The following is a 26,893-nucleotide window of genomic DNA, read 5'->3' on the forward strand; positions in this document are numbered from 1 at the left end:
TGCGTAAGTCAAGCAAAAGAGCTGAAAGAGACAGGGAGGATTGAAGATTAGATGTAAGTGGAATATTAGTGGAAAGAGGAGTAGGTTCAGAAGCAAGCCAATCTCTTCCCCTATGTTTTGGCTTATTTCTCAGACAATTCAGTGCAAGCCATTCGTGGCTTATCTACCTCTCCTGATAATAATTATTGTCTGATGAGAAATGCATGTTCATTACATAAAATGATATGTAAAAATGAAAACAGCGCACAGTATCACTTGCTACAGAACATACAGATGTAAAGTATAGAAACAGGAATTACACTATGATAAGAATGCAGTTAACATCCCAGAAGCAAAATACAATTAGTACCATGATTTTACTACTACTACTACTACTACTACTACTACTACTACTACTACTACTACTACTATTTGAATCATCAATGTGCACATCATGTTGCAGAGTAGCCAAAAGACAGGTCCATGCCCTGAAGAGTTTATCATCTAAAATTCAATATGGTGGTGGTGGGGGAGAAGATGGAGGAGAGGATAACAGCTGAAAAATATGCATTCCATTCATAATGTTCGCTTCCTAATGTGATTTAAAAGCATGCACCTTTTAATTCTCTTGATTTAGCTGGTGTTAACAGCCTGACAGCATGATGGGTAGCAATCCCAAAAGACTCAAATTTGCTGTGCCAAGTGTCTGCCTCAGAGGCACATGGTACCAAATTCTTCCAAGCTACACAGCAAGTGGATTGGACTGTGAAAGACCAACCCAAATGGTGTTTGCATTTTGATAAATTTGTAGGGCAGTACAATATCTCAGAGAGGAGGTCAGGTCTCCTGCTCCCCTGGTGCATTCACTATAGCTGTCCAATTTCCCTGCTTTTTAAAGTTTGATAGAAATAGCTGTGGGCTATAGGTACATTCTTAAACCGCAAGGGTTTTTTTGCCTGTTAGTGAATTATCAGTACACTATGGGACAGAGGGCAATAATCCTGCACTGGACAGTATACAGAAAGGGAAGCTGAGATCTCTCTTAAAATGGCTCAGTGCCACAAGGCTCCTCCAGGGCCCTCCCTTAAACTCCCACTCCCCAAGTCACAGGGTCTGAACCCCAAGAGATCTGGCAATCCTCCTCATGAGACATAAGCATATCAGCTTCACCACATCACTCCCCACTGCTTTAGCTAACTTGCTAAGAGAAAGGGGCAACTTTACACTAACACATCTCTGACTGACATCGTAACCCTCCTTTACAAGGCCAATCCTCACTCTTGACACGGCAAAACAAGGATCTGGGGGAACTCCTGCTGTTGCTTCTCTGTAGCAAAGCAGGCTTATTATATGTTTGATCCCCGCTTCTTTCCTGCAAAGCTCCCAAATTCACAATCTAGGTCAAGGGATTGAGCAGACTGAAGCAGGTCTGTAAGTCAGTGACAGGGCACCTGGTTTGCATGCCAGAGGCCCAGATTCAATCCCTGGCATCTCCAGGTAGAGCTGGAAATGTCCAATCTGAAACCTCGGAGAGCTACTGTCAGTCAGTGCAGATGATACTGAGCCAGATGGACCAGTGGTCTGATTCAGCATAACACACCTTCTTATGTTCCTTATGTTCTGAGGGCAGTCTTTGCGAAATTAGTTCAGTTCTGACTCAGTTGACAACTACTATACTGATAGAGGCAGTGGAGAATTAACCAGACACACAGAGAAGTAAGCAGGTAGAACAAGACCTTTGGGGTACAACTGCACCCATATAGGTCATATTATGTCAAATACAAAGGATATTTTATTATTATTATTATTATTATTATTATTATTATTGAACACACAGGATCAGATCAAGGTTAAAGACAAGTAAGGCAACTGCCTTCAGTTTTATATTATATGTAAAAATCCTGAAACTGTCTTGCCTTTTTTTCTAAGGCTGGAGTTCTTTAAGGACTTTCTGGGAAGTTTGATAAGGAAATGAACTCTGCCACCCCCTGACAAAAAACAGTCCCTCTTCATATATAAAGGACATAGACATGAGAGTAATCTTTCATTAAAAACTTTAACTTGTCAGTCTTCTTTATTAAAGGAAAGCCTCACAACAATATTACTCGGTAAATTAAGCAAGCAGGAATAAAGTAAATTAGACCACAAAGATTTATAAACATAATTGACTGAAGGTGTTTATGAACAAGCTGGACCTTTCCAAAACAGAACTGGCAAAGTACTACAAAGCACTCAGGTACTATTTAGTTCTTCCCTGTTCACAGTAGTCTATTATTTCCAATAATGGAAGAGAAAGAGCTGCAATATTTTCCTGACCCATTGGCTTATTCTGCCAGGAGACGCAAACATGAACCACATGTATATTATTTACAAGAGATGAGAGAATTCTCAAAGAGAATATTACTAGACTCAGCAAGTAGCCAAGAGTTTTCCATGCAACTTGGGGCAGGTTTTCAAAAGTTCTCAGTGCCAAATGCTATCTTTAGACTTTTGGCTGATGAGTCCAACCATTGGCAATGCCTCTGGTTAGGTACTCCACCGATTCTGTGTTTTGTTGGTGTACCATGTTGTTGGCACCAAATAAATTCTAAATAGTAGCATGACAGAAATTTCCCATCAATCAAGTTTTCTTTCTTTAAAATAATGGGATACCAGTAGAGGTTATTGTTTTGTATTATCTAAGCATACTGAGGTTTAATTGAGAATTTTAAATTGTTGATGACAAATCTTTCCCCATAGCTTTATATGAAATCACACTACCATGTGATGTACTTTTCTTGTAGTTATCTTAGGTTCACTGCCTCAAAACTCTATGTTACAATTGCTTGAGGGGAAGAGGGCAAGGCGAACCCACCTTTCAGTACTTGAGCATACACTTTGCATGCCTAAGTCCCATGTTTGAGCTCTGGCATTTTCAGTTAGAGCATCTCATTCAGCAAATGAGGAGGCAGAAATCACTCCAGAGGATGGTGGCCATGTGTCCTACTTTACAGAGAATAACCATCTATTTAAATAAATAAATATTTAACAGGCTGTCAGAGTAAAGTCCTGTACTTGAGTAGTTCACTGACTAAAGGACTGTTTGGTCCAGGTTTAGTTTAAAGACATAGAATGGTATGAAGGAAAAGCAGCAGGAAGGGGCTTGAAGTTGCCCATCAACAGTCAGCACCTGGACAACAGACTGAGCAGGGACAGAGATCACACTCTTTGCCACTATGGTGAGATGCACTGTATTTCTACTTAAATCACAGTAATTATTTCTAAAGCCCATCTACACATATAAAGCAGGATATACAGATTTTATGCAGATCTGTGCCCTCTTTTTTATTTTGCATTTTATCTTTGTTCGAGAGGTGCAAGTCCTCCCCACCCCTGTGACTGAGACCCCAGAAAGACAGCAGCAGCCAGAGGATACAGTTAAAGAAGAGAAGAAGGGAAAGGCTGGAAGGAGGAGGGGCAGATAAGCTTCCCTAAGCATATCAGTCTAACGATAGAAGGAAGTCAGTTAGAGCATCACAGGTAAAGCTAGATGGGCCAACAGTCTGACTCGGCATAAGCCTGGTTTTTTTGCTTCGATGTATATCATATCCCTACGTATATCTTGTTATGTAAATTTGTATAAATGTTAGCAGAGATTGTCAATGGTCTGAGATGTGTGTGTACCTAAGTAGCAGGCTTTTACCCTGCATTGAGATCACTGAGACGTAAGACTTAGTAAAATAAGAAAAGCTACTTTATTTATAGAAATACATAGTGGATAGGAAAGGCATATCTAGTTCTAACTAACTAAGTTGGAGGCTCAACGCCCAGGTTTGGGAGTTGCCCACATGGCTCAGGAGGGAGAGAGCAGTTGAAGAAGAGAAGAAGGGAAAGGCCAGAAGGAGGGGCAGATAAGCTTCCCTAAGCATATCAGTCTAATGACGGAAGTCAGTCAGTCAGAGCATCACAGGTAAAGGTAGTCAAGTCTAGGCATCTGGAGGACCCTAACTCTATCTCCCTTCTGGAACATAAACAAAAGAACAAAACAGGAGCTGCTCTTGCCCCACTTCCAACATATCTAAGATTCATCACAGGCAACCCAAAGAGCTACAATTTTTCTAACTCTTCTCATTCCTTAAACTTATTCTATTACATTCCTGGGAGTTTACAGGTGGGTATTTGGAAAAATAAGAACTTAACCTTTACCTGTTAGTACAGAAGTTCATGTATGAGTTTGGAGGGCATTCCCTTTCCAGCATATATTCAAAGTTCATCTGTCTGGACTAGATTCAATTAATTATAAAATACGTAAACTCTGTCCAAACTTTTCATCTAGTAAGGCTGCTTGATTTGAAGTATGGCTGTTGCTTAATTAAGGTCTAGATCAGCCTTTCCCAACCAGTGTGCCTCCAGATGTTGTTGGACCACAACTCCCATCTTTCCTGACCATTGGCAATGCTGGCTGAGGCTGATGGGAGTTGTGGTCCAACAACATCTGGAGGCACACTGGTTGGGAAAGGCTGGTCTAGATATACATTTAGGCCATTACTGATGCTAGCTCTGGATCATTTTTAATATCAGAATAAAAGTGTTGTGCTTCAATTAAAGCTTAACAGTTTTAAATAGTTTTGTAGGCAAATGCAATTCAATTATCATTGTATAATTACATTACATGAATGGCTATGCAAAGTCCTTTTCCATTTTCATATGCTGCTGGCTTTTTCAAGCTCTTCAAACTGCAGATGCTTCTTTGAAATCTCTAACAATAAGAAGGAATCTTCATCAAGCCACATTTTTTCCTTTGATGATCTGCATACAGGCTTCTACTAAATGTAGTTTGAAAGAAGCACCCTCTCGTAGCACTTGTGGCTCTTTCACTTACATTAGAAACAAGTGTGTCTTTATATTTAGTGAAAGGCTCTGAAATACTCATTGAATGTGATCTAACACAGTGTCAATCAGATGACCACAGTGAACTGGCACAGGTGAGGGGCTCAGTCTATCAAAAGCTGCCCATGGACCTTGGAATTCAAATTCTAAACTTAGCATCTCAGTGCTCATTCTCAGCCTAGTTCCCAAATGCCCAACCCTTTGGCTAAGGCATCACAGCTTAGCCACTGAAGCTAAGAGGCCAGGAGTCAGTTCAGAGATCAAAGAGGACAACAAAGAGAAAGCAGGGCCAGGATGCAGCCCACTGCGCTGCTGAACCCTCTGCTAGTCACATAATAACTACTGGCAGAAGTGTTGTCTACCAGTTTCTGGTCAAAAGCACAGAAACATTCAACTAACCCACACTTAATGTGCCATTAAGTTGTGCTTTTAGATAAAGCGGAATAATTTTATTAAGGATCTATGAATTCAAATTAAAAATCTAAATTCTGTCAAAACCAGCCATGAATAATTCCTCTAAAGACCTTTATGCTGCCGAATCCTTCTGTGACTTTAAAACAACCTAGCCAATGGTAGTTTAGGGGCTGCAGCCAGCCCTAGTGACAGTACCCAGCATATTCAGGCAGCTACCAGAACCCCACACACCAAAAAAGCCACTGGGGATAAAGCCTACCTTGCTGTCCCCTGGCACGGCTGCCAGCGCTTGAGCTACCTTGGCAGCTCTGCAGCCACCAGTCACCCACTTTCCTTAAATGGGCTTACCCAATATAACCCTAGTGTTGTTGACATTGCATTGGAGGAGATATAATAAAGCAGCTGCCTGACACTGATGGGAGATGAACAAGTGCTTGGCTCCCCTCCTAACAGTACTGACACCAACACTAAGTAAGCCCATCTGTGGACAGGGGGTAACTGGCTGCTGGGACCAGTGCCCACTTTGTGCTCCATGGGACTTAAATTGTGGTGGCTGGCAGCAGCAGTGCCTATAGGGCCTGGTGATTCCAGGGGGCCCATCTAGCACTGAGTAGCTATGGCAAAGCCTCTCAGTGACATTAGAAGATAAGTCAAGAGTGAAGTCTGAGGACAAGGAGGGAGAATTAGGACGGCTCAATGGCACTGACAATCACAGCCCATGAACATACTCATGTTGGTGGTGTCATGGGCAATGTTAATGCAGCATGTTTATAAAGCTGCAGTTATCCATTGATAGACCGTCATGAAAATACTTGGCTTGGGAAAGGGACTGCTTTCATGTAAAGTTACATTTCTCCAGTATGTTTTGTTTAAGCTGAAATTAACCAGACTGCCGTCTTTAATTTGATATTTACTTATACAATATTCTACGTTAGTTCTTCTCCCACAAAGTAGCAAATAATCAACTTTCTAATGGGAACAAGCCTCAAATTATTTATATTAAAACTGCTTCTGCATCATAACAAAAGGAATGTGTTTGTTATTTCAGTGCAAGTAGATAAATATCCATATTCTTCAAAATACAGTGCCAGTGCTTGCTAGTGCTCTACCTCTCCGTGCACATTACATGAGAAGCAGAATACTTACTGCAGTTTTCAGCCTTCTTATTTCTGTGGATCACTGTCTTTTGATTGGGAGTGCTGAAGAGACTGGTCCAGTTGATGGTGTGATAGTAGCACAAGTTACTATTGTCTGTTATGTAGATGTTGCCAGCACTGATATGCTTCAGGGACTGGAACTGTAGAGATCTAATTCCTTGCTGCTTGAGAATAAGCAAAGAAAGGCCACTGGAAGAGGAAACAAAAACGGAATAGTAAATAGACACATAGAGATAGACAGGCATGCATATATTGTGGCCACTTGCTTTGTTGCTTAGAGACAACTATTGCATGCAAGCAAAAGGCCAGAAACTGAAAGGATGGGAAAGTAATCTAATTCAGGCCTCTGCTCTCTCCTCTTTAACCCATCCCGATGATTATGTGCCACAAGCAGAGAGCCACAGGTGCTCAAAGGCAAAGAGCAAAGAACAATAGTCCAGATGTCTGAGGTAAGGCAGGTATACGCTTCACCTAAATAATAGCTCAGGAGAGAGCATCATTGCAAAGTGCTACCCATTTATCCAAAATGGAAAATATATAACAAGGCCAATTCATGTGGCATTAATGACGGCTTTTTAAAATCATTCTTGGAATGCATGGGAACGTGATCATGCTGTGACATGTATTGTGTGAACCAGCAACACACTGAGCAGTCTCTGCACCCATTGCTGTAATCATGATGAGATCCAAAAAGAGCCACTGCAGTGGTGAAATTGTACCCATTCACCATTCGTGCACATAATATTTTTTCCCATATGACTGGGATGGAGAGAGAAGGCTCAAACTGACTGTGAGCCAGTCCTATGATTATGCATGTTTCACCATTGATCAGGGATGATGCAAATGTTAAGAGGAAAGGCCTCAGCAGGACTTGAACTAGTACCACTGCTGTGGAGGGCTAGCCTCCTAATTTCTTAGCCTGAACTGAGATGACCCTCTCTGTTTTACCACCTTATTTGGGGTGATGGAGCAGGGACGACCATTTTTTATATTTTTTTGGAGGGAGGAGGGTGTTCCACAACTGCTTCCTTTGACTTATTTCTTTTTAAAATTTCCAAGCATGTGTTTACCCACCCGTGCTCTCTTACTCTTTCTGGAAGAAAGAGAGTGAGCACACAACACATATGAAAACAAAAACAAAACAAGGTAATCAGCTATTCTTCTCTGAAAAGATCAGCAGATTTATTAAATCAGACTCAAACTTTGCCCCCCTACCACCATCATTTCAAAGCCAAAACAGTTCAGCTGAAATAGTTTGGCATAGTCCTAATCACTTCTGTAGCAGAAGAGTAATTTAATACTAGGGACATGCTAATATCCCCCTGACCAAAATGCTCAAGGTGATCTTGAGATGGAGATGGAAATCAAGGAAGCATTCAAATGAAGAAATGTTGCCTGCATATGTGTTCCAGTCACGACAAAGAGGTAAATTTTTTAGATACCCTAAATGACTAGGCCCTTGAACAGCTGATCATGGAAGTGATTAGAGGGGTGGTGAACTCTGACCCAGTGGGAGATGGAAGTGCTGTTGCACCTATTCGAAAATGTGCCTGTAGTGACATATATTGAATGTATATGTAAATAGACAACTGCCAAGAGAATCCAACACAGTCACATTTGACTTTGACACATGCAAAATCCAATGTGCACAAACCCAAACACATGTTGAATTCCTAAATTCTATGTGGGATAGCACTTACATTATTCATGCCTACATAGGGATGGAAAGATCTGTCCATTTCTTGTTATTCCAATTTTAAATTCAGCTTTCAGCAGCAGTTTACAGTTTTTACCCCCTCCTGAACATGCTTAAGCATATCAGTGTGAATTTCTCCTAACACATTTTTGCAAGCAATTTCTTATAATATAATGCATTTTTGCATGTTATTTTCACAAATTTATTCATTTTATACACACGTATGTTTATAGACATTGTTTAGTTGGAGAACTGTATTTGTATAAGTGAAAACTTTGAAGGATGACTGTGTTTCAGTTCTCATGTTATTTCAGAAAGTGTGAATTTTATAAATTCGGCTGTAATTGCGTACTGAATTGAATTTCTCCTCCACCCCATCCCTACACATACTGTGTAGGGTTACTGAATTTTCATATACATGTGTGTATGGAATGGCAAAGTGTGATCTCATTCCCCCACCATGCACAGGAGGAAGATGATGATCCAATGAGAGAAGTTGGGTTTTGTGCACCCATATTCAGAGTTGTTGCCATCCAAAACTATCAATGTTTTCATTAAAACAAATCATGAAAAAACAGTAATACTGAAATAAACTATTATCTAGAGAGGAAACAGAGACATCTTGTTTGGTGTTTCAGGGCTTTATCCCACCAGAGCTATATTCATATTGTGTAAAAGGAAATAAAATTATCAATTTCAAGGAGATTCCCTACTCCTTTGCTTATGAGGATGATGAGTTTCTTGGAAGCCAGTCATTTTCTTAACATCAAGGGGAAAAAATTGACTGCATGAAATGGAGATAATTTTATTGAAGTGGAGAGTCAAAAGTTTGTGAAGCTAAACTAGTTTATGTGAATCCAGTGCAGATTTATTTGATATCTCAAAAAAAAGAAGATAATTATTTTCCAACTGTTCTAGATGAAAACCAATACCATAAAACCTAGCACGAGACTGTAATTCAAATCTCAAGGTTTCTCTGTTTCTAATCTTTTTGGGCCGTTGTTTATAACTTAGGCAGAGTCCCTTGACTGCTAAAGTACTTTTTGTTCTGTGGGCCATGATATATATTACACAGATATATTGTTTTACTCCCATTCTTTTTTGGTGCTTGCCCTCCTTACAGGAACTCTTCCTGTACATCAGCTTTCATCTCAGAACAAGTTTCTTGAAAAAGGAACATGCAAGCTACTGTTGTTGTTATGTGCCTTCAAGTCGATTATGACTTATGGCAACCCTATGAATCAGTGACCTCCAACAGCATCTGTCATGAACCACCCTGTTCAGATCTTGTAAGGTCAGGTCTGTGGCTTCCTTTATGGAATCAATCCATCTCTTGTTGTTTGGCCTTTCTCTTTTTCTACTCCCTTCTCTTTTTCCCAGCATTATTGTATTTTCTAGTGAATCATGTTTTCTCATGATGTGTCCAAAGTATGATAACCTCAGTTTCATCATTTTAGCTTCTAATGATACTTCTGGTTTAATTTGTTCTAACACCCAATTATTCGTCTTTTTCGCAGTCCATGGTATGCGCAAAGCTCTCCTCCAGCACCACATTTCAAATGAGTTGATTTTTCTCTTATCCACTTTTTTCACTGTCCAACTTTCACATCCATACACAGAGATCAGGAATACCATGGTCTGAATGATCCTGACTTTGATGTTCAGTGATACATCTTTGCATTTCAGAACCTTTTCTAGTTCTCTTATAGCTGCCCTCCCCAGTCCTAGCCTTCTTCTGATTTCTTGACTATTGTCTCCATTTGGGTTAATGCCTGTGCCAAGGTATTGATAATCCTTGACAAGTTCAATGTCCTCATTGTCCACTTTAAAGTTACATAAATCTTCTGTTGTCATTACTTTCGTCTTTTTGACGTTTAGGTGTAGTCCTGCTTTTGTGCTTTCCTCTTTAATTTTCATCAGCATTTGTTTCAAATCATTACTGGTTTCTGCTACTAGTATGGTATTGTCTGCATATCTTAAATTAGTCGTATTTCTCCCTCCAATTTCCATACCTCCATCTTGGTCTAATCCCACATTCTGTATGATATGTTCTGCGTATAGATTAAACAAATAGGGTGACAAAATACACCCATCTCACACCCTTTCCGATGGGGAACCAATTGCTTTCTCCATATTCTGTCCTTATAGTAGCCTCTTGTCCAGATTATAGGTTGTGCATCAGGACAATCAGATGCTGTGGTACCCCCATTTCTTTTAAAGCATCCCATAGTTTTTCATGATCTACACAGTCAAAGGCTTTGCTGTAATCTCAAAAGCACAGGGTCATTTTCTTCTGAAATTCCTTGGTCCGTTCCATTATCCAATGTATGTTTGCGATATGATCTCTGGTGCCTCTGGTACAAGCTATTACAAGTCCCATATTCCATGATGATTGTGCAAACATCTCCATGATCTATCTGGCGTTTTTATATTCTTCTCCTTTTTGAGGCATAAAAATAATTCAGTACCAGAGCAACAAAGATTCATTCACGCATCATGCTAAGCCAAACCATGGCTTAGAGTGAACATGTGAGTTGCTGGCTCCCAGAGAGCTCATGGCCACTTTGCTCCTCCCCAGTTGTTCTGTTGTTGCAGTGTGCTCTGCTGAGCCATGATTTTACTTAGCATGTTGTCTGCATCCAGGCTCATGGTTTAGCTCTCCTGGACAAACCATGAACCATAAACCATTAAGACAAACCATGGTTACAGCTCATGGTTAATTTGGAAATTACCAAACCATGAGCCTTGGTTTGGAAAATATGTTAAGCCAAACCATGGTGGAGGAGCAAAGGAGCCACAATCTCCTTTCCAGGAGTTTGCGTGTTCATGCTAAGCTATGGTTTAATTATTTTATTTATTTTGTTTTATTTAAAATATTTCTATCCCACCCTTCTACCCTATAATAGGGCACTCAGGGCAGCTTACAAAAAAAAATCAAACATGTCAAACATCAATTAAATGTGATATGTGAACCAAACCAGAATCTAATGACAAAAGAACTGTCTGCAACACTGAAAGATCATAATGGAACTGGAGTACCAACCAAACATTAAATTAGAGTTAGTACATATTTTGACTGATGACAACATTCAAAGCAATGGATTGTTGCATCTAATATTGCCCTTCCACTAATGCAGCAAAGCCTCTTCCAGTAGTTGACAGCTGTTTTTCACTCTCCTCCAAGGACGTTGCATGAGAAAGGCATGATGAAACCCAAAGCGGTAATTCTATTAGTGCAGCATTTACAGTTGTACATGTGAGGCTCCCCCAGAATCCACAAACCTGATGGTTCAGAGTTGCAGAGTCTGAGGAAGCCTTCACACATACAACTGTAAGTGTGAAGGCCCCCTTGCTATATATGTGTGCACGGTACACATGGGCATTAAGGGAAGAATGTGCAAGACGAGGGAAGCTACTCAGCATGGCCCTGTTTGTTGCATCCATGCTCTTCAACATGGGAGTGAAGAACATCTAAATAGGCCCCATTTTAATAAAGGCTTTGGATTTGTGTGTATGCATATGTACAGGTATGTATAGGATGGAGGAATGACTCGGACCCCAGTCAGGGCAACTGAATGACAAGGGACCAGGTCAGCAATCAGTTTTATTAATAAACCAGCTCAATCTGTGACTGTTGATTTTAAAAGTGAAAATACTAAGAAAAAAAAATATCTCACCTGTATAGTGCTCTTCCACCTATGGTAACCAGGTTAGAAAACACACTGAAATCCATCATGTTTTCAGGCCATGATTGTATATTTAGGAATCCTAAAGAGGATGAAACCAGAAATATTAAAGAAAGTCATCACTGGAGTCACAGCTACACTACAGATTTGAAATCTGACCGCAAAAGCAATTCATAAGAGCAAAAGGCATCCCATTGCTGCCCAGACTGTGAATATGCAGCAAAATAAACATTTCTGCCACACTTTCTGGTGTTTTCTGTGATGGCATAAGCAGCCATTTGAGAGTAAAAGCAGCCACCGGGGTGGGGAACCTGTGGCCATTCAGATGTTGCTGGACCCAGACTCCCATCAGCCTCAGCCAGCATGGCAAATGGTCAAGGATGATGGGACTTGGAGTCCAGCAACTTCTGAAGGGGCACAAGTTCCCCATCTCTGCTTTAAAGGCTAATAAATGTTTTGAAGCTTCCATAGGTCAGAGAGAACTTCATCAAAGCATGTAGGTAGAGAGGTATAAGCCCTGGCTACAGAGAAAAGAAAATATTCTCTCTCTCTTTCTGTCTGTTTTCTTTTTTAGGAAAAAGAAACCAAAATGCCAAGCAATGCAAGAGATAGCAGCAGGTGCTTGACCTTTTTGGTCTTTCTTAAAACATACAAATACACCCCATATTTTTTCTTTTTTCTGTACTCAGGATATCCACTATTGAATGCTTGGACGAAGTGGGCTATGGCTTTTGAAAGATTAGGCCAGAATAAATGCAGTAGTTTGTGGTGCCCAGGATTTTTGTCATTTTTTAGAGTGTAAAATTAATTCCAGAAGGTTACCCAACAGTCTATAAGATGACACAAGACTCTGTTATTCTGCTGCATCAGTCTAAGCTGGCCAACCCACTGGAATTGGTGTGGGAGGGAACTTCTCTCATCTCATTTAAGTAAAGCAGAACTTCTGTAGTGGCCACAGATTGCCTAGATGCCAAACACTAGAGGAGGGGACGGGAATGGGCAAAAACAGGTTGGCACAAATGCTGTAAACACATTGTCCACGGAAACACCAAAGATGAAAAATGAGGAACCAGGTTGTACTTTTCTGCCAGTCCAGCTGTTTGCATTGCGCTAGAAGGTCAGAGCCAGGCTGGCAATGTGCCACTGAGATTAGTTAAACCAATAAATGAAAATAACTGGCCAGAGAGACTACAAACATTTATCGATACATGCACATTCCACCAGGCCTGTTGGAGATTATGTACACTGATAAGGAAATGTGCACAATTCCCTCTTCGGGGAACTTTAACCTGCCCATTTTCCATGAGGCCTAGTGAATGTGCACAATGGCAGGTTATTAACCACTCAGCTTACATTCCCTTTTAACATTTACAGATATTTTTTCCTGATGTTGTCAGCCAAAGCTTTTGGCAAATACAAGGCCAACCCCAGACGTTTTTATGCCTGAGGTGTACAAAAAGTGAACAAACTGGCAGCAGAATGTTACTTCAACATTGGCAACAGGACATTGTCTTCCGCTGCTTACTAAGGGAACACATAGCAGGCCACACAACACACAGAACTCTACTCTTGACACTGTTAACAGCCTCCCCCCCAGCATCCACTGCCTGAGGCAGCCACCCCACCCTGCATAATGAATGAATGAAACTTTATTTTTACCCCGCCCTTTTTCCAAACTAGAACTCAGGGCTGCTTACAAATAAAACTACATGTAGTTAAAAACATACAAAAATATACAATTAAGATACTATTAAACTATACGCAACCTTAAAACCATGAAACAGGCACTTAAAATACTAAAAAACAATATAAAATAATACAAATAACAGCATAAAACAGTAAACAAGCCTTGTAAAGCCCAATCCTAAACACCGCCTATCTCAAAAGCCTGTCAGAATAAAAAGGTCTTTACTTGCTGACGGAAGGATGGCAAGGAGGGGGCCATTCGTGCCTCCCTAGGAAGGGAGTTCCAGAACCTAGGAGCAGCCACCAAGAAGGCCCAATTGCGCTTGTGAAGGTGTTGGGACTGAGAGAAGGGCCTCTCCTGAAGATCTCAGGGCCCGGGTAGGCTCATATAGGGAGATACAGTCTGACAAATAGCCTGGACCTAGGCTGTATAGGGCTTTATAGGTCAAAACCAGCACTTTGAATTGTGACCGGAAACAGACTGGCAGCCAGTGGAGCTGTTGTAACAAGGGGGTTGTATGGTCCCTGTAACCAGCCCCAGTTAACACTCTGGCTGCAGCACTTTGTACCAGTTTAAGTTTCCGAACAGTCTTCAAAGGCTGCCCCACGTAGAGCGCATTACAGTAATCTAAACGGGATGTAACTAAGGCATGCATCACCGTAGTCAAATCAGGCGTTTCCAGGAATGGGCGCAGCTGGCGCACCAGTCTTAACTGGGCAAAAGCACTCCTGGCCACTGCCGAGACCTGGGCCTCCAAGTTCAGAGCTGAGTCCAGGAGCACACCCAAACTGGGAACCTGTGTCTTCAGGGGGAGTGTAACCCCATCCAGCACAGGCTGAATCCCTATTCCCTGATCTGCCCTTCGACTGACCAGGAGCACCTCTGTCTTGTCTGGATTTAGTTTCAATTTGTTCACCCTCATCCAGTCCATCACTGATGCCAGGCACTGGTTCAGGACCAGGACAGCTTCCTTGGCTTTAGGTGGAAAGGAGAAATAGAGTTGGGTGTCGTCCGCATACTGATGGCACCGAACCCCAAACCCCCGGACAACCTCTCCCAGCGGTTTCATGTAGATGTTAAATAACATGGGGGACAAAACTGAACCCTGAGGGACCCCATAGGTCAATGGCCAAGGAGTCGAACAAGAATCCCCCAGCACCACCTTCTGGGTCCGTCCAGAAAGGAATAGAGCCATCGTAACACAGTGCCCCCAAGTCCCATCCCAGCAAGGCGGTCCAGAAGGATTCCATGGTCGATGGTATCGAAAGCCGCTGAGAGGTCCAGTAGAACCAACAGGGACACACTCCCCCTGTCCAGCTCTCTGCGTAGGTCATCCACCAAGGCAACCAAAGCTATCTCTGTCCCATAGCCAGGCCTGAAACCAGACTGAAATGGATCCAGATAATCCGTTTCATCCAAGAATCTCTGGAGCTGGGTGGCCACCACACGCCCTATTACCTTGCCCAGAAATGGAATGTTGGAGACTGGCCAATAATTACCCATTATAGAGGGATCCAGGGAGGGCTTTTTCAACAAAGGCCTTACAACTGCCTCTTTTAGGCACAATGGGATTCTGCCTTGTTGTAAAGAGGCATTAACCACTCCCCTCACCCAGTCGGCCAGTCCCCCTCTGGCACTCTTAATGAGCCAGGAAGGGCAAGGGTCTAGCAAACATGTGGTGGCTCTTGCCTCGGGCTGTACAAATTGAAAAGAATCCATTACTATTGGACAGGCAGGAGCCAAAGTTACATCCCTGAGACTGTACCAATTTTAGCGTCCAAGTCGGAGCGAATCTGAGGGACTTTATCTGCAAAGTGCCGTGTAAATTCTTGACAGCGGGCTGTTGAGTGGTCTATATTACCCCCCCCCGGGGCCCAGAGTTTAAAAGACCCCTGAGCACTCGAAACAGCTCCGCTGGACAGCTCCCAGCAGACGCAATGGCGGCAGAAAAGAAAAGTTTCTTCTTAGCCCACACTGCCACGGAGTAGCATATATGGGCACATGTATGAGGAAGATGTTCATAGAGCAGTTTCCTGAACTTCTGATGGAGCATTGCCCCCATAGCTACACTGAGTTCCTTACAAATTCAAGTTGACAAGGAACCAGTCACCATGTGCTTTTAGGGATTCCGCATATACTGAAAGGGCACATTTTGTCACTGAAACAGCTGTCTTAGAAAGGAAAACACCCATTACCTTGCTAAAGGTGTAAATCAGTAGTAAGCTTTCAGCACAGCCAGATTCTTAAAAGTATAGCAGGAAGGCCATCTATGGAATGTTCATGGTGTTACAATAGTATACTTGTTCTTCTCTGATATGAAACTTGAAGAGGCCAACTACAGTTTTAAATTCTGTTGAACCCTTCAGTAGCAATGCTCCTGCTGCTGCTCCTGCTACTAGTACTACTACTACTTTGTATTTCTACAGTGGTTTCAAATGTTCAATCCACTTCACATATAGTAATCACCACAACGGCACTCACTGTCACCTCGTGAATTTATAGTTGAGGCAAAATTTGACCAAGAACCACTTTTTCACACCACAATGTTTTCTCTGCTGTCTTGTGTAAGCATTAGTATTTTAAAATGGAAAACACAAAATAAAGAGTACAAATTATGTAGTATCATAATTGAAGGTTACCTGTTATCTCTCTCACTGTTTGGAAGACATTTAAATTCTGCGGGTCAATTGCTTCAATTGTGTGATAGGGGTCCCTGGAAGAAAATAATGACACATTGTTATGATCTGAATATGGGAAAATGCTGAAGGATTTATACTGAAACCTGGGTGTAGAAAACCACCTTTACCTTCCTTGTCCAGGAACAGGGTGCTCAGGAGAGTGCAGCTAAATCACAGAGCTGTTGTAACTCTCAACAGTAACTTTGGCTGCTTAGAGAAAGGAAAAAGTGGTATTTGGCCAATTGACCTGGTGCAAATGACTTCCTCTGACATTCCCTATCCAATTACTTCTCCAGACTATTTCATGTAAGGATGCATATGGGTTGGCAGGGGGTGGGAGACTCAATGTGGAGGTAAGGGATAGCTGAGAGAGGGAAGAAGGTTTATGGGTGGAGTGTGAGGGGGAGGGAGCCTGGGGCCTCCAATTTCACTTCAGTTAGCTTGGAATAAATCCAAGTTTGGGGAGAAAATAGTTTGGCTTAATTTCCAAGAGAAATTAAGGAGAAAAACCACTAGGGAAAACTTTGAAAATAAAAAATGGAAGAATGGTGGACTGCTAATGCCTCAGTGCCCTTCTGGAAAGAATATTAAATAAGGAAGAATTTAAATAAGCATCGTTCCCTCGTATCTCAGTCTTATTAGGGGTATTCACGTGTTGCATTCTAGGAGTGTATAATCTATGTACCTGTATACACAAATAGTTCCACTGCCCAGTTCTGCAATTATTCACCTGTGATGTTTAGTGAGCGCACAGTCTGTGTATCTGTGTACACATTAGTTGAGCCGTACAAATCAACAAATGTACACTCTTTCAGACAAACACTTGCACATGTAGAGACAGCATGTACCTGTGTTCCATACAACATGCAAACAATTGTTTAGTGTGTGATTTATTTTGAGAGCAGAACTTAGGCTTCCTTTCAGTAAGATTCAGATTGATTTGACACAACCAATGTTAACAGCCAAAGACTCTTATGTCAATTTCACAGGACACTGTGAAATAAGAAAGACAAGCAAAAGCATTCTGTGAAAGGTGCACAGCTATTTTTTTAAAAAAGAACAAGGTTCTAAAAGTAGAATGTCTCCCTTTACAGACTTTACTTTTCTTGTGTGAGCTTTTGATTATAGAAAAAAATACTAACACACTCTTGAGAGGGCAAGGGAACATATTAGTAAGCACCTCCTTTTCTGCCCTTCGGATGTCAAGAATGAGTATAAAAGACTAATTGGACAAGATATCTTGGAGACAGGCCTTAAGGATTCAGTAAAATAGCAGACACTTTTGTGGGGGGGATTTCCAGGTTTTACAGCGAGATTAGCAGGAGGGAAATGGAATATTCAAAGAAAGCCTGAAGGATTAACCATATGTTATGCAATTAATTCTTGCAGTTTAGGCCTCTCTCAACTTCCTACCCCCAGCCCCCATCATGCCTCAAAAATCTGTTTCATGCAACTATTTTAATCCAGGATTATAGTCTTTTAATTACACTTTTTGCTCAGTATGAAGTTGCTAAGAAAAAACTGCCAGCTGAAAGGGGCAGGGAAAATGCTTCACAGCAAGGCATGGAAAATTCAAACCTGTGTACACACCAGTAGTGTAGAGGCAAATTGAGAAACGCAGGGTCCCTTCATGACAGTCACAGCCACGCTCCCTTCTAAAATTATACAATAATCTCACTTGCAGCCTCTCTTGCCCCTTACCCCCTACCCTCCCTTTCCCTCACACCCCTCCTACCCCGCACTCCCATTTTCTTTCCCTCTCTCACCGGCCCCTCACCCCTTATGCTCCCTACCCCCTCCCATTTTCCCAGATCCCAACCCCTCCTGCCTCTCTCCAACCTCTCCTACTACTCCCTAACTCGGCTGCTCCTAGTTTCCCCCACCTCTCTTTTGCCTCACCTCCATGCCTTTCCCCCCTTCACTCCCACCCCCTCTCACAGGACCCTCCAGGGATCTGATGGAAATGGGGGGGGCTCTTATGAAATGTTTGGTTTTCTTTTTTTAGAATAATGAGTGGAATACTTTTTAAGGGAGGTTTTAAAATATTGTTTTAACTGCACTTGACTACCTTGAAATGGTTTTTAATAAGGAGAAGGTAAGAACACCTCCATATTATTAGGCAATTAGAGGATCCCCAAGTACTGTAGGCATGGAGGACTCACATCCTCTTCTGTGAAAGAGAGGCCCTGGTTTATGGTCCCATTGCTTCCCCATGGAGCTACTGGGGGAGGCCTCGCTTTGGGGGAGTGCTGGAATCTCCTACTGTTGGAGAATGCTGACAGTGGAGACTGATGTCATGTCCAAATAATACTAATAAGAAAACCCCTTTTCTTTATTACAGTCTTGGCGGGTTCTCTTTTGAACACTACTTCTCTGCCCCCACTTCCTGCCTTCCCTCCCCCTGCAGCTCCCCCATTCTTCAGGCTCCAGGTGCAGAGGGAGCAGAGCCAAAAGGGGGGGGCAAAGAGTCTGGGAAGAGTCTGCAGTGGCGGCTGTAGCTACAGGGGCCAGATTGGGGAAAGCCTTGCCCCCCCCGGTCACCACTTTGGGTTCTTCCTTCCTATCCCTCCCCAATTCAACACCCCCATTCCCTGTGTCAATCTTGTAGTTGTGCCAGTAGAAATTCCTCTCCCCCGTCCCCTTGCCCCCCCCACTTCCTCTGGGAGGAGAGAGCATCTAAGATGCTCTAGTTGTGCCGACAGATGGTCTCCATGTGGGTCATTGCACCCCCTTCCCTGCATGCCCCTCCTTGGCATGGGCTGCTGCCACTGCTCTTACCACACTCACTGGGCTGGAGGGAGGAGTTGTGGGTGGGCTACAGGCCTCTAAGGGGGGAAAGGAGGGGTGGGAAGGAGGGAGTCTTTCGTTTGCACATCTCAGGAGATGGAAGAGACCGGCATTGCTGGTGCTGGTGCTGCTGCCTGGTGCAGCCTGCACATGTCAACTGAGCGAGTGACATGAGGTGAAGGGGGCAGGCACCTGCTCATGCCATGCTAGGCAGCGGCAGTAACAGTGTTGCCTCTTCCTTCTCCTGAGGTGTGCAACCAAAAGCCTCTCTCCTTCCTACCCCTCCTCAGAGGCCTGCCACCCACTGGCAACTCCTGCAGTCCAGAGAGTGCGGCCCAGAGCAGTAGCAGCCCCTGCCAGACACTTCCTCTGTAGCCTAAACACCCGAGCCAGGCTAAAGGGAAGGGACCCCCCGCGACCTGCCTCCTGAAAAACTAAATGGGTGGTGACCCCCTGCGACCCAGGACCAATACACCACTGGAGCACACCTTCAGTAAAAGCACTACATGGCAGAGTGATTCAAATCATAGTTTGCTGTGATGTCTCAGTTAACAAACTGTAGTTAAGGTTGTTGCTCTGCCACAGGAGAATGGTGTACCATTTCAGTGGGCTGGTGGGCGGTGCTGAGCAGATGGAAAATGAAGGCAGGTAAGTAGGTAAGTAGCTCCAAACTAAGGGGTCTTATCAAATTATCCTCATCTGAGTAACTGCACAGATCTTGGAGTTCCAGGCATAGGTAGTTTGCTGCAGCTTTAGCTCTTTTGTGTCTTTTTACTCCTTTACATTAACAATGTCTATGGGCTCATTGATAGAACTTCCCAAAAAAACAATCTGTATATGATTGTGGGGTACAGTTGAATCTTTCTTTCTTTCTTTCTTTCTTTCTTTCTTTCTTTCTTTCTTTCTTTCTTTCTTTCTTTCTTTCTTTCTTTCTTTCTTTCTAATGGTGTATTACCAGCGTGCAAATGCATCTGGGTGCATCAGTAAAACACAGCACAAAAAGAATCTTGATGCAATTATACATGCACGTTTGGAAGCTTAAACTGTGGTTAGGGTTGCAAACTATGATTAGCACCAACTGTGCTTTGGCTTGGTGTCTGTATCAACAGCCAGCGAATGACAGAAAGATAAGTGATATCCTACAGCAGCATCAGTGAAGTTTATATGGAAATAGCTTATAGTAATTTCAGCAAAAAATGGCAGTCATATTACTATAATACAGAACAGCCCCAGGGATTAGACTGAACAGGGCTCTATCTCAACACTAGAACTGCACAGTTGGTATTGTGTCGCCATCAGGCTGCCTCAGAAATAAAGTTCAGCACTATTAACACTCTAAAGCACCAAATAAATGCTAATGCATTTCACACCATTATTTCAAAAATACTTGACACAACCATGTAAAGGAGATTCTGTTATTCCATATTACCGAGGAAGGTGGAAAGATTCCAATGCTGAGACAGCGTTTCTTGCCTGAGCCTCCTAGTGAATTCATGGCAGAGGCAGCATTTGAAATAATTAAGACCAGCCGCAATTAGCCTTGGACAACACAGAACTGTATAGCTAAGCATGCTTTGTTGATATCACCTGAACCAAGATTCTTTCCTCTACATTAGGACAGAAGCGGATTATGCAATGGGGCTGCCGTGCTCAGCTGACCTCCCTCCAGCTGAGCCACTGCTGCTTACCAGGACAGAGAGGGAGAGAGGTGATGAGATGGTGGCAATCACACCAGCAGGAGTGTCGAATTGATTCCGCTGGCCTCACCACTGCATCACCCCTCCCCCTCTCTGTCCCAGTATGCAGCATGGTTCAGCTGGAGGGAGGTCAGGTGAGTGGCAGAGCCCCACTATGATTATGCATTAGGTGCACAATGACTATCCAGTATTTAATTCTAAGAAGCAAAAATTGCATATTTTCAGTTGCAAGTTAATGTTTCAGGTATAGCAACAAGTTGCCAAAAATTATGTTTTTAGGGGGAAAAAAGAAAAAGCTTGATGATAAACATTTGTACTATTGAACCAAATGCACAGAATAGGGAAAGATCTACAATTTCCCAGTGTCATGTGCAACTGTAAGTTGTTCAGCCTTTTGGGCATTAGCTAGGGTAACACGCAAACTAACTATATGGAAAAATGTTACACTCACAAATATTACATGTCCATAGAAGTGATCCATGGAATCAAAGACCAGTTCATTGTGACTGGATTAAAATGGAACTGTCCCACTTCCTAGCATGGTTAAGAATTTAGCTTCCTAGCATGGTTTCTCACTTGTTTTTCACTTTTCATTTCTCTGCTTTAGAAAGGCTAAGAACTGTCTCTCATCCCAAATAAGTGTCCTGAACATGTTTATGGAAATGATCATCTCTACTCCAAATACAGTAATATCAAGGCCTGATAGTGGCTCAATGAGAAATGAGCACCTTGAAATTAGTGGCATGACAAAGGCTTTCCAGCATGATGCAACTATCTTTATCCATGTATATATACTTTTATATTGAAAATACAAGTGTTCACATCCTTTGGGTTAGATGCATGACTTGCAATTTTGAGGTAAACTCAGTGCCCAACAAATGAATTAGTAGACTAAACAGATAAGACACTTTTTACAAAGCAGTACAGGAAAATAAATTTGTAGAATGTCATTCACGTTGTTGTACATTATCCTAATGTGAAAGGTCTCTGTCTAAGAGCGTGGAGAGCCACTACCAATGACAGCAAGCAATACTGGCTAGGTGGACAAATAGCTTGTCTTGGCATAAGGCATATTCCTAATGTTCCAAGGCTGCTTTCCATTTAATGAGTTTAAATGAAGTTTTAAATATATATTGATATTTTTAACAATAGCCATTAAGTGATTCTCTGATATTACCATGCAACCAAGTTCCCAGTTGTTTATTTACTGAAAAACAACATTAATCCTGAATGTAACAGTGTATTCAAATACACTAAATTAACATTGTGAACAACAAATATATATTCCAAGTTACCATTTTATATTGTCAACTTTTTGTAACGCTCAGTTTAATCATATTGTGTGATGAGTGCACTTTCCTTATAACTTCAAGACTGTAAATAAACTTTGTAACAATGTATTTTTTTAAGGCCAGTCAAATTTAATTAATTTTAACCAACAACACACACACGTCTGCAGTAGCTAGAAGATAAGGCTTTAGAATATGACTTTAATGTGATACTGACAGTAAAGGAGTGTTAGTACTTAGAATTTTCTCTCAGGAGGCCGAGAGCTTTAGACATTTTGGGTACAATAGAAAGGGGTGCAGGCAGGATGTCTGTATGCACAATAGGTGTGTTATTATAATTTTATTGAATTAGGTCCACTATGTGTTTCCCTCACCTGCCTTCCAATTCAACTCAGCATTCCTAAAATTAATTTCAGTTTTGTACAAGTGCAGCTGGCTGCAGTTTTCAGTTTGTACCCCATTCCTTTTTCTTCTTATAGGTTACTGATGCACATGAGTGCATATGTACACGGATTAAATCAGCACAAAAAGGAATCTTTATGTGATTGCATGACATCGAGATTCTTGTCTGCACACTGATTTAATCAATGTATACATGTGCCGATACACACTGATGAACCATAAGAAAAGGGGAAATGATATGAACTAAAAACGGCTGCAAACATCACATGCCCAGCAGAACAGAAAAATGACAGGCTGTCAATGTCGTGGCACTCTGGAACCAATATTAGGTAATTCGGAACCTCAACATCTGGAAAGTAGTTTGAATGGAGAGAATTTCAGAAGCGTCCCTAAGTGACTGGTCAGGGCAAAAGAGCAGAGAGATGAAAACAGGTGAAACTTACACTGACCCTCCAGCTGGTTTCTTCTCTTCTTCAAACCACATAGAGCAGCACGCAGAGAAGGCAAGAACTTCACACAAGCAATAAGCTACTGTACGACCCTGCTTGCCCTCTACAAACCCCTTTATCTTCTCTGAAATTAGTCAATTTTCCACAGCAGCACTGATTCATTCAAAATGGGCTCACAGTGTCTCAGCATTCATGATTAGGTTTCTCAAATCCCACCGCCAGGAAGGGAACCCTGCTAGTGATGTGCAGAACCTGGATTTCAGTACCAAGATCTGGGGGTCAAGTGACCCCTTTAGATGTTACCTTTATGTCATAGGAGCCCATCCCATGTTCTAACACCACCAGAAAATCTGGGCTACACTGGGATGAGCGCACTACATGGCTCCTTCCCATGCCAGAATTGCACAATTCCCTGGAGAAGCAATGCTGGCAATGCTGTCCATTCCAACATCAAGGACAAAATAAAAATGCATAATCTGGTTTGGTCCGTTACTAAGTTGCAGCATATTATAATTCTTTGAACTTACCCATGAATTCCTGTGACAAGGAAGATCAGGTTCCCATTGATCTTGGTACAGTTGACAAATTTGTCAATGTTACTGGAGTCTACAGTTTGGGCATACATCAAACTTCCTGTACCTATGCCATCACATGCTGTAAAAACAAACAAGTTTTTTAAAATATGCATTCATATATTTGGGTTATTTTACATCACTGACAGCATTACGCCATTGGGCCTGTGCTGATTAGTAATTAATGAGGGAGGAGGAAACAGGGCCAACAATCCTGTTTTCCAGGAATTAGGATGAGAGCAGGGAGAGTTTGTCCATCCCAGATTGACAAACAAGGATCAGCCACAGAATGGGGACAATAATTGAAACTACGGTTCGAGGGGAAAGAAAACCCTCCCATAGATCTATGGGCAGGAGGTTATACTGAGTTGTTTGGGATAATATCGGAGGAGCTGGAAAGCCATGTGGAAGCAGGCTGGGAAATCCCTCATACACAGCCTAAGGGCAGGAAGATGGTGAGCGCTACTGGTAGTGAGAAAGGAGAAAGAGAGGAAGGGAATTTGTGTTCAGAGAAGCTGATGTGGGACGTGAACTTGTTCAGCAAGGAAATTGCTTGAAGCCACGAAACACAACAAACTGAGGCAGGGAATGGGGGAAGGGGCTTTGCCCCCATTTCATGTAACCTCTCCCTGCACTTCATATATGAAATGGGCCAAACACATGAATATAATACACTCATCCCACCACACTTGGTTTGGCCTTGAGGTGTGGCACTTCACTGACTGGATCAGTGGCGTCTGGTGTCTACATGTCAGTGGGGCAGTGGAATCTGCTCTAGGTTTTAGTCCCTTGGGAAGCTCCTTGAAAGTTCAGACTAAAACCTGGAGCAGATTCCACCGCCCCACTGACATGCAGACCCCAGCCGCCACTGGACTGGATTATATGCATCGGCCCAGTAAGCTTCTTCCCATGTAATGGCTTGTGTCTCATTTCTAGTAACAGAGAAGGCCAACACCACTGACAGCTTTATTCCTACGGTGGCGGCAGCAGCGGTGGTGGCAAGGGGGATGTTTTTAAGAGGGAGAGATATTGGGTGATATCCAGTGTTATTCATACTCAGAGGGTCTGTACTGGGTATGGCATAGTTAGATATCACCCATTGGATTTCTGAGAAGGCAAACTGATTCGTGGAGAAGGATTACATATCAAGATCACTGAGAGAAGACAAGTCTCTTCAAAGACATAGAGAGACAGTGGGAACCTTGTAGCTGCAGCTGCTGTCATCGGAGCCAGAGACAACCAATCTATAGCCTTTAAAAGAATCTTAGGGTCTTGAACTTCCTCCTCTGTATACCATTTCCTTCTGTATATAAAAGGGATTGTTTGGGCCTGGATACTGCTGTGGAATGGGGAGGAAGTGTCTGAGTTTCACAACAGCTGCCAGATTCGCATAGGTCAGAAGTGTTTTGGCCACATAGTCCCAAACATGACACTACAGATAAATGAGACCAAGTTCTCCCTGGGGTGGTAAACCTGCATCTGGACTGTGCTGCTTGTATCTGCAAGTAGAGGGCCATACAACTAAATGCTCCTCCATACAAAGATATTCTCATAGAAAACTACATATCAAGGAGAGGAGCTTTAGCTAAAGGGATGGCTCAGGAATAGATCATGTACTTAGCATGTGCAGAGTCCCAGGTTCAATCCCTAGCACTTCCAGGTAACAGAGCTGGGTAAGACCTCCTCCTGAACTGAGTATACCATACTGGGTTATACAAACCAATTATCTGATTCAATGTAAGACACCTTCTCATATAGCCTTTCCCCTAACATTGTAGTTCTAGTTGCATAGACACGGCACTTTAACAGGGAACATTCATTTATGCAAGATCCCACCGGCAGTCTCTAGTAGTACAGCTCTACCACCTTGGTCAGAACTGGGTGAAAGAGATATGGCTATAAAAGGTTTTTGAGGTCCTCAAGCTACATATTAGAGATGATCCATACCAGTAAACATTATGACACATTTGAATGCATGCTGACATCACACATTCTTTTTACAAATCTATGGCTCCTATTAAAAGCCTGCGCATTGCTTTAACCACAATGCAGTATTGGTTTTTCCTCTGTAGGGTTGTACTCCAGAACAGAGCTTGGAAAAGTTACTTTTTTGAACTACAACTCCCATCAGCCCCAGCCCGCATGGCCACTGGATTGGGCTGATGGGAGTTGTAGTTCAAAAAAGTAACTTTTCCAAGCTCTGCTCCAGAATTGAAGAAACAAAACTAGGCTAAAATAGGCATATTCCTTTCATGAGTAATGTTGTGTGGATGCTTGAAAAGAAATGATTTTATTACTTACACACACACACACACACACACAAAGATATATAGGCTGTCTTCTCTATAAAGCTTATCTTCTTCAGTTTCACATATCAGTTCATATAGTATGTAAATGAAGATGAATTAAGACTGTTCAATAAATCCCTAACTGATAGGGTTTGAAACAAGCACCCTGATTCAATGTATGCATGGGAACTATAGTGCATACATGGAGCATGTAAATATTTCCTCAATAGCAGGGGTTTAAATTCAAGTAAGCTGAAGGGCCAGATTTCCAATTGAATGGATACCTGTGGGCCTCACATATACTTTCCCACCAAAACATGCCAATTTCAACCCAAATAAGAATGTAAGAAGAGGCCTGCTGGCTCAGGTCAGTGGCCCATCAAGTTCAGTATCCTGTCACACAGTGGCCAACCAGATGCCCAAGGGAAGCCCACAAGCAGGACCTGAGCACAAGAGCACTCTCCTCTCCTGTGGCTACTGGCAACTAGTTTTCAGAAGCATACTGCCTCCCAGCGATGGTGGCATAGCACAGCCATCATGGCTGCTAGCCATTGATAGCCTAATCCTCCATGAATTTGTCTAATCCTCTTTTCAAGTCATCCATGTTAGTGGCCATCACTACCTCCTGTTGGAGTGAATTCCATAGTTTAACTATGTGCTGCATGAAGAAGTGCTTTCTTTTGTCTGTCCTGAATCATCCAACATTCAGCTTCATCGGATGTCCATCAGTTCTAGTGTGATGAGAGAGGGAGACATATTTTTTCTCTATCCACTTTCTCCATGCCATGCTTAATTTTATACACTTCTATCATGTCATATCTCACTCACCTTTTCTCTAAACTAGAAAGGCCCAAATGCTGTAACCTTTCCTCATAGGGGAGTCGTTCTATCCCCTTGATTGTTCTGGTTGCCCTTTCCTGAACGTTTTCCGTCTCTAAAATATCCTTTTTGAGGTGAGGCGACCAGAACTGTACACAGTATTCTAAATGTGGCCGCACCATAGATTTGTTTAACAGCATTATGATATTGGCAGTTTTATTTTTAGTTCCTTTCCTAATGATCCCTAGCATGGAATTTGCCTTTTTCACAGCTGCTACGCACTGGGTTGACATCTTCATTGAGCTATCCATAACTCCAAGTTTCGTCACTGGTTAGTCCCTGCCAGTTTAGACCTCATGAGCATATATGTGAAATTAAGATTTTTTGTTCCAACATGCATCACAACATGTGTATACTGAACTGC

At 42.3% G+C, this 26,893-nt stretch overlaps 1 protein-coding gene across 6 annotated transcripts in view; it reads right to left on the reverse strand.

Moving 5' to 3' along the window:
* The window catches only part of ERBB4 (erb-b2 receptor tyrosine kinase 4), a 1,247,562-nt gene that overhangs the window by 247,139 nt on the left and 973,530 nt on the right, over window positions 1-26,893 (reverse strand). For all 6 annotated transcript variants that reach the window (XM_061607686.1, XM_061607684.1, XM_061607681.1 and 3 more), the window contains 4 exons: window positions 23,318-23,444; window positions 16,128-16,201; window positions 11,793-11,883; window positions 6,409-6,608 (listed from right to left, as the gene is read on the reverse strand). In XM_061607686.1, coding sequence (XP_061463670.1) covers window positions 6,409-6,608; window positions 11,793-11,883; window positions 16,128-16,201; window positions 23,318-23,444 — 492 coding nt within the window. The remainder of the gene's footprint in view (window positions 1-6,408; window positions 6,609-11,792; window positions 11,884-16,127; window positions 16,202-23,317; window positions 23,445-26,893) is intronic.

This window comes from Rhineura floridana, chromosome 2, assembly GCF_030035675.1.
Source record: "Rhineura floridana isolate rRhiFlo1 chromosome 2, rRhiFlo1.hap2, whole genome shotgun sequence".
NCBI lineage: Eukaryota > Metazoa > Chordata > Lepidosauria > Squamata > Rhineuridae > Rhineura > Rhineura floridana.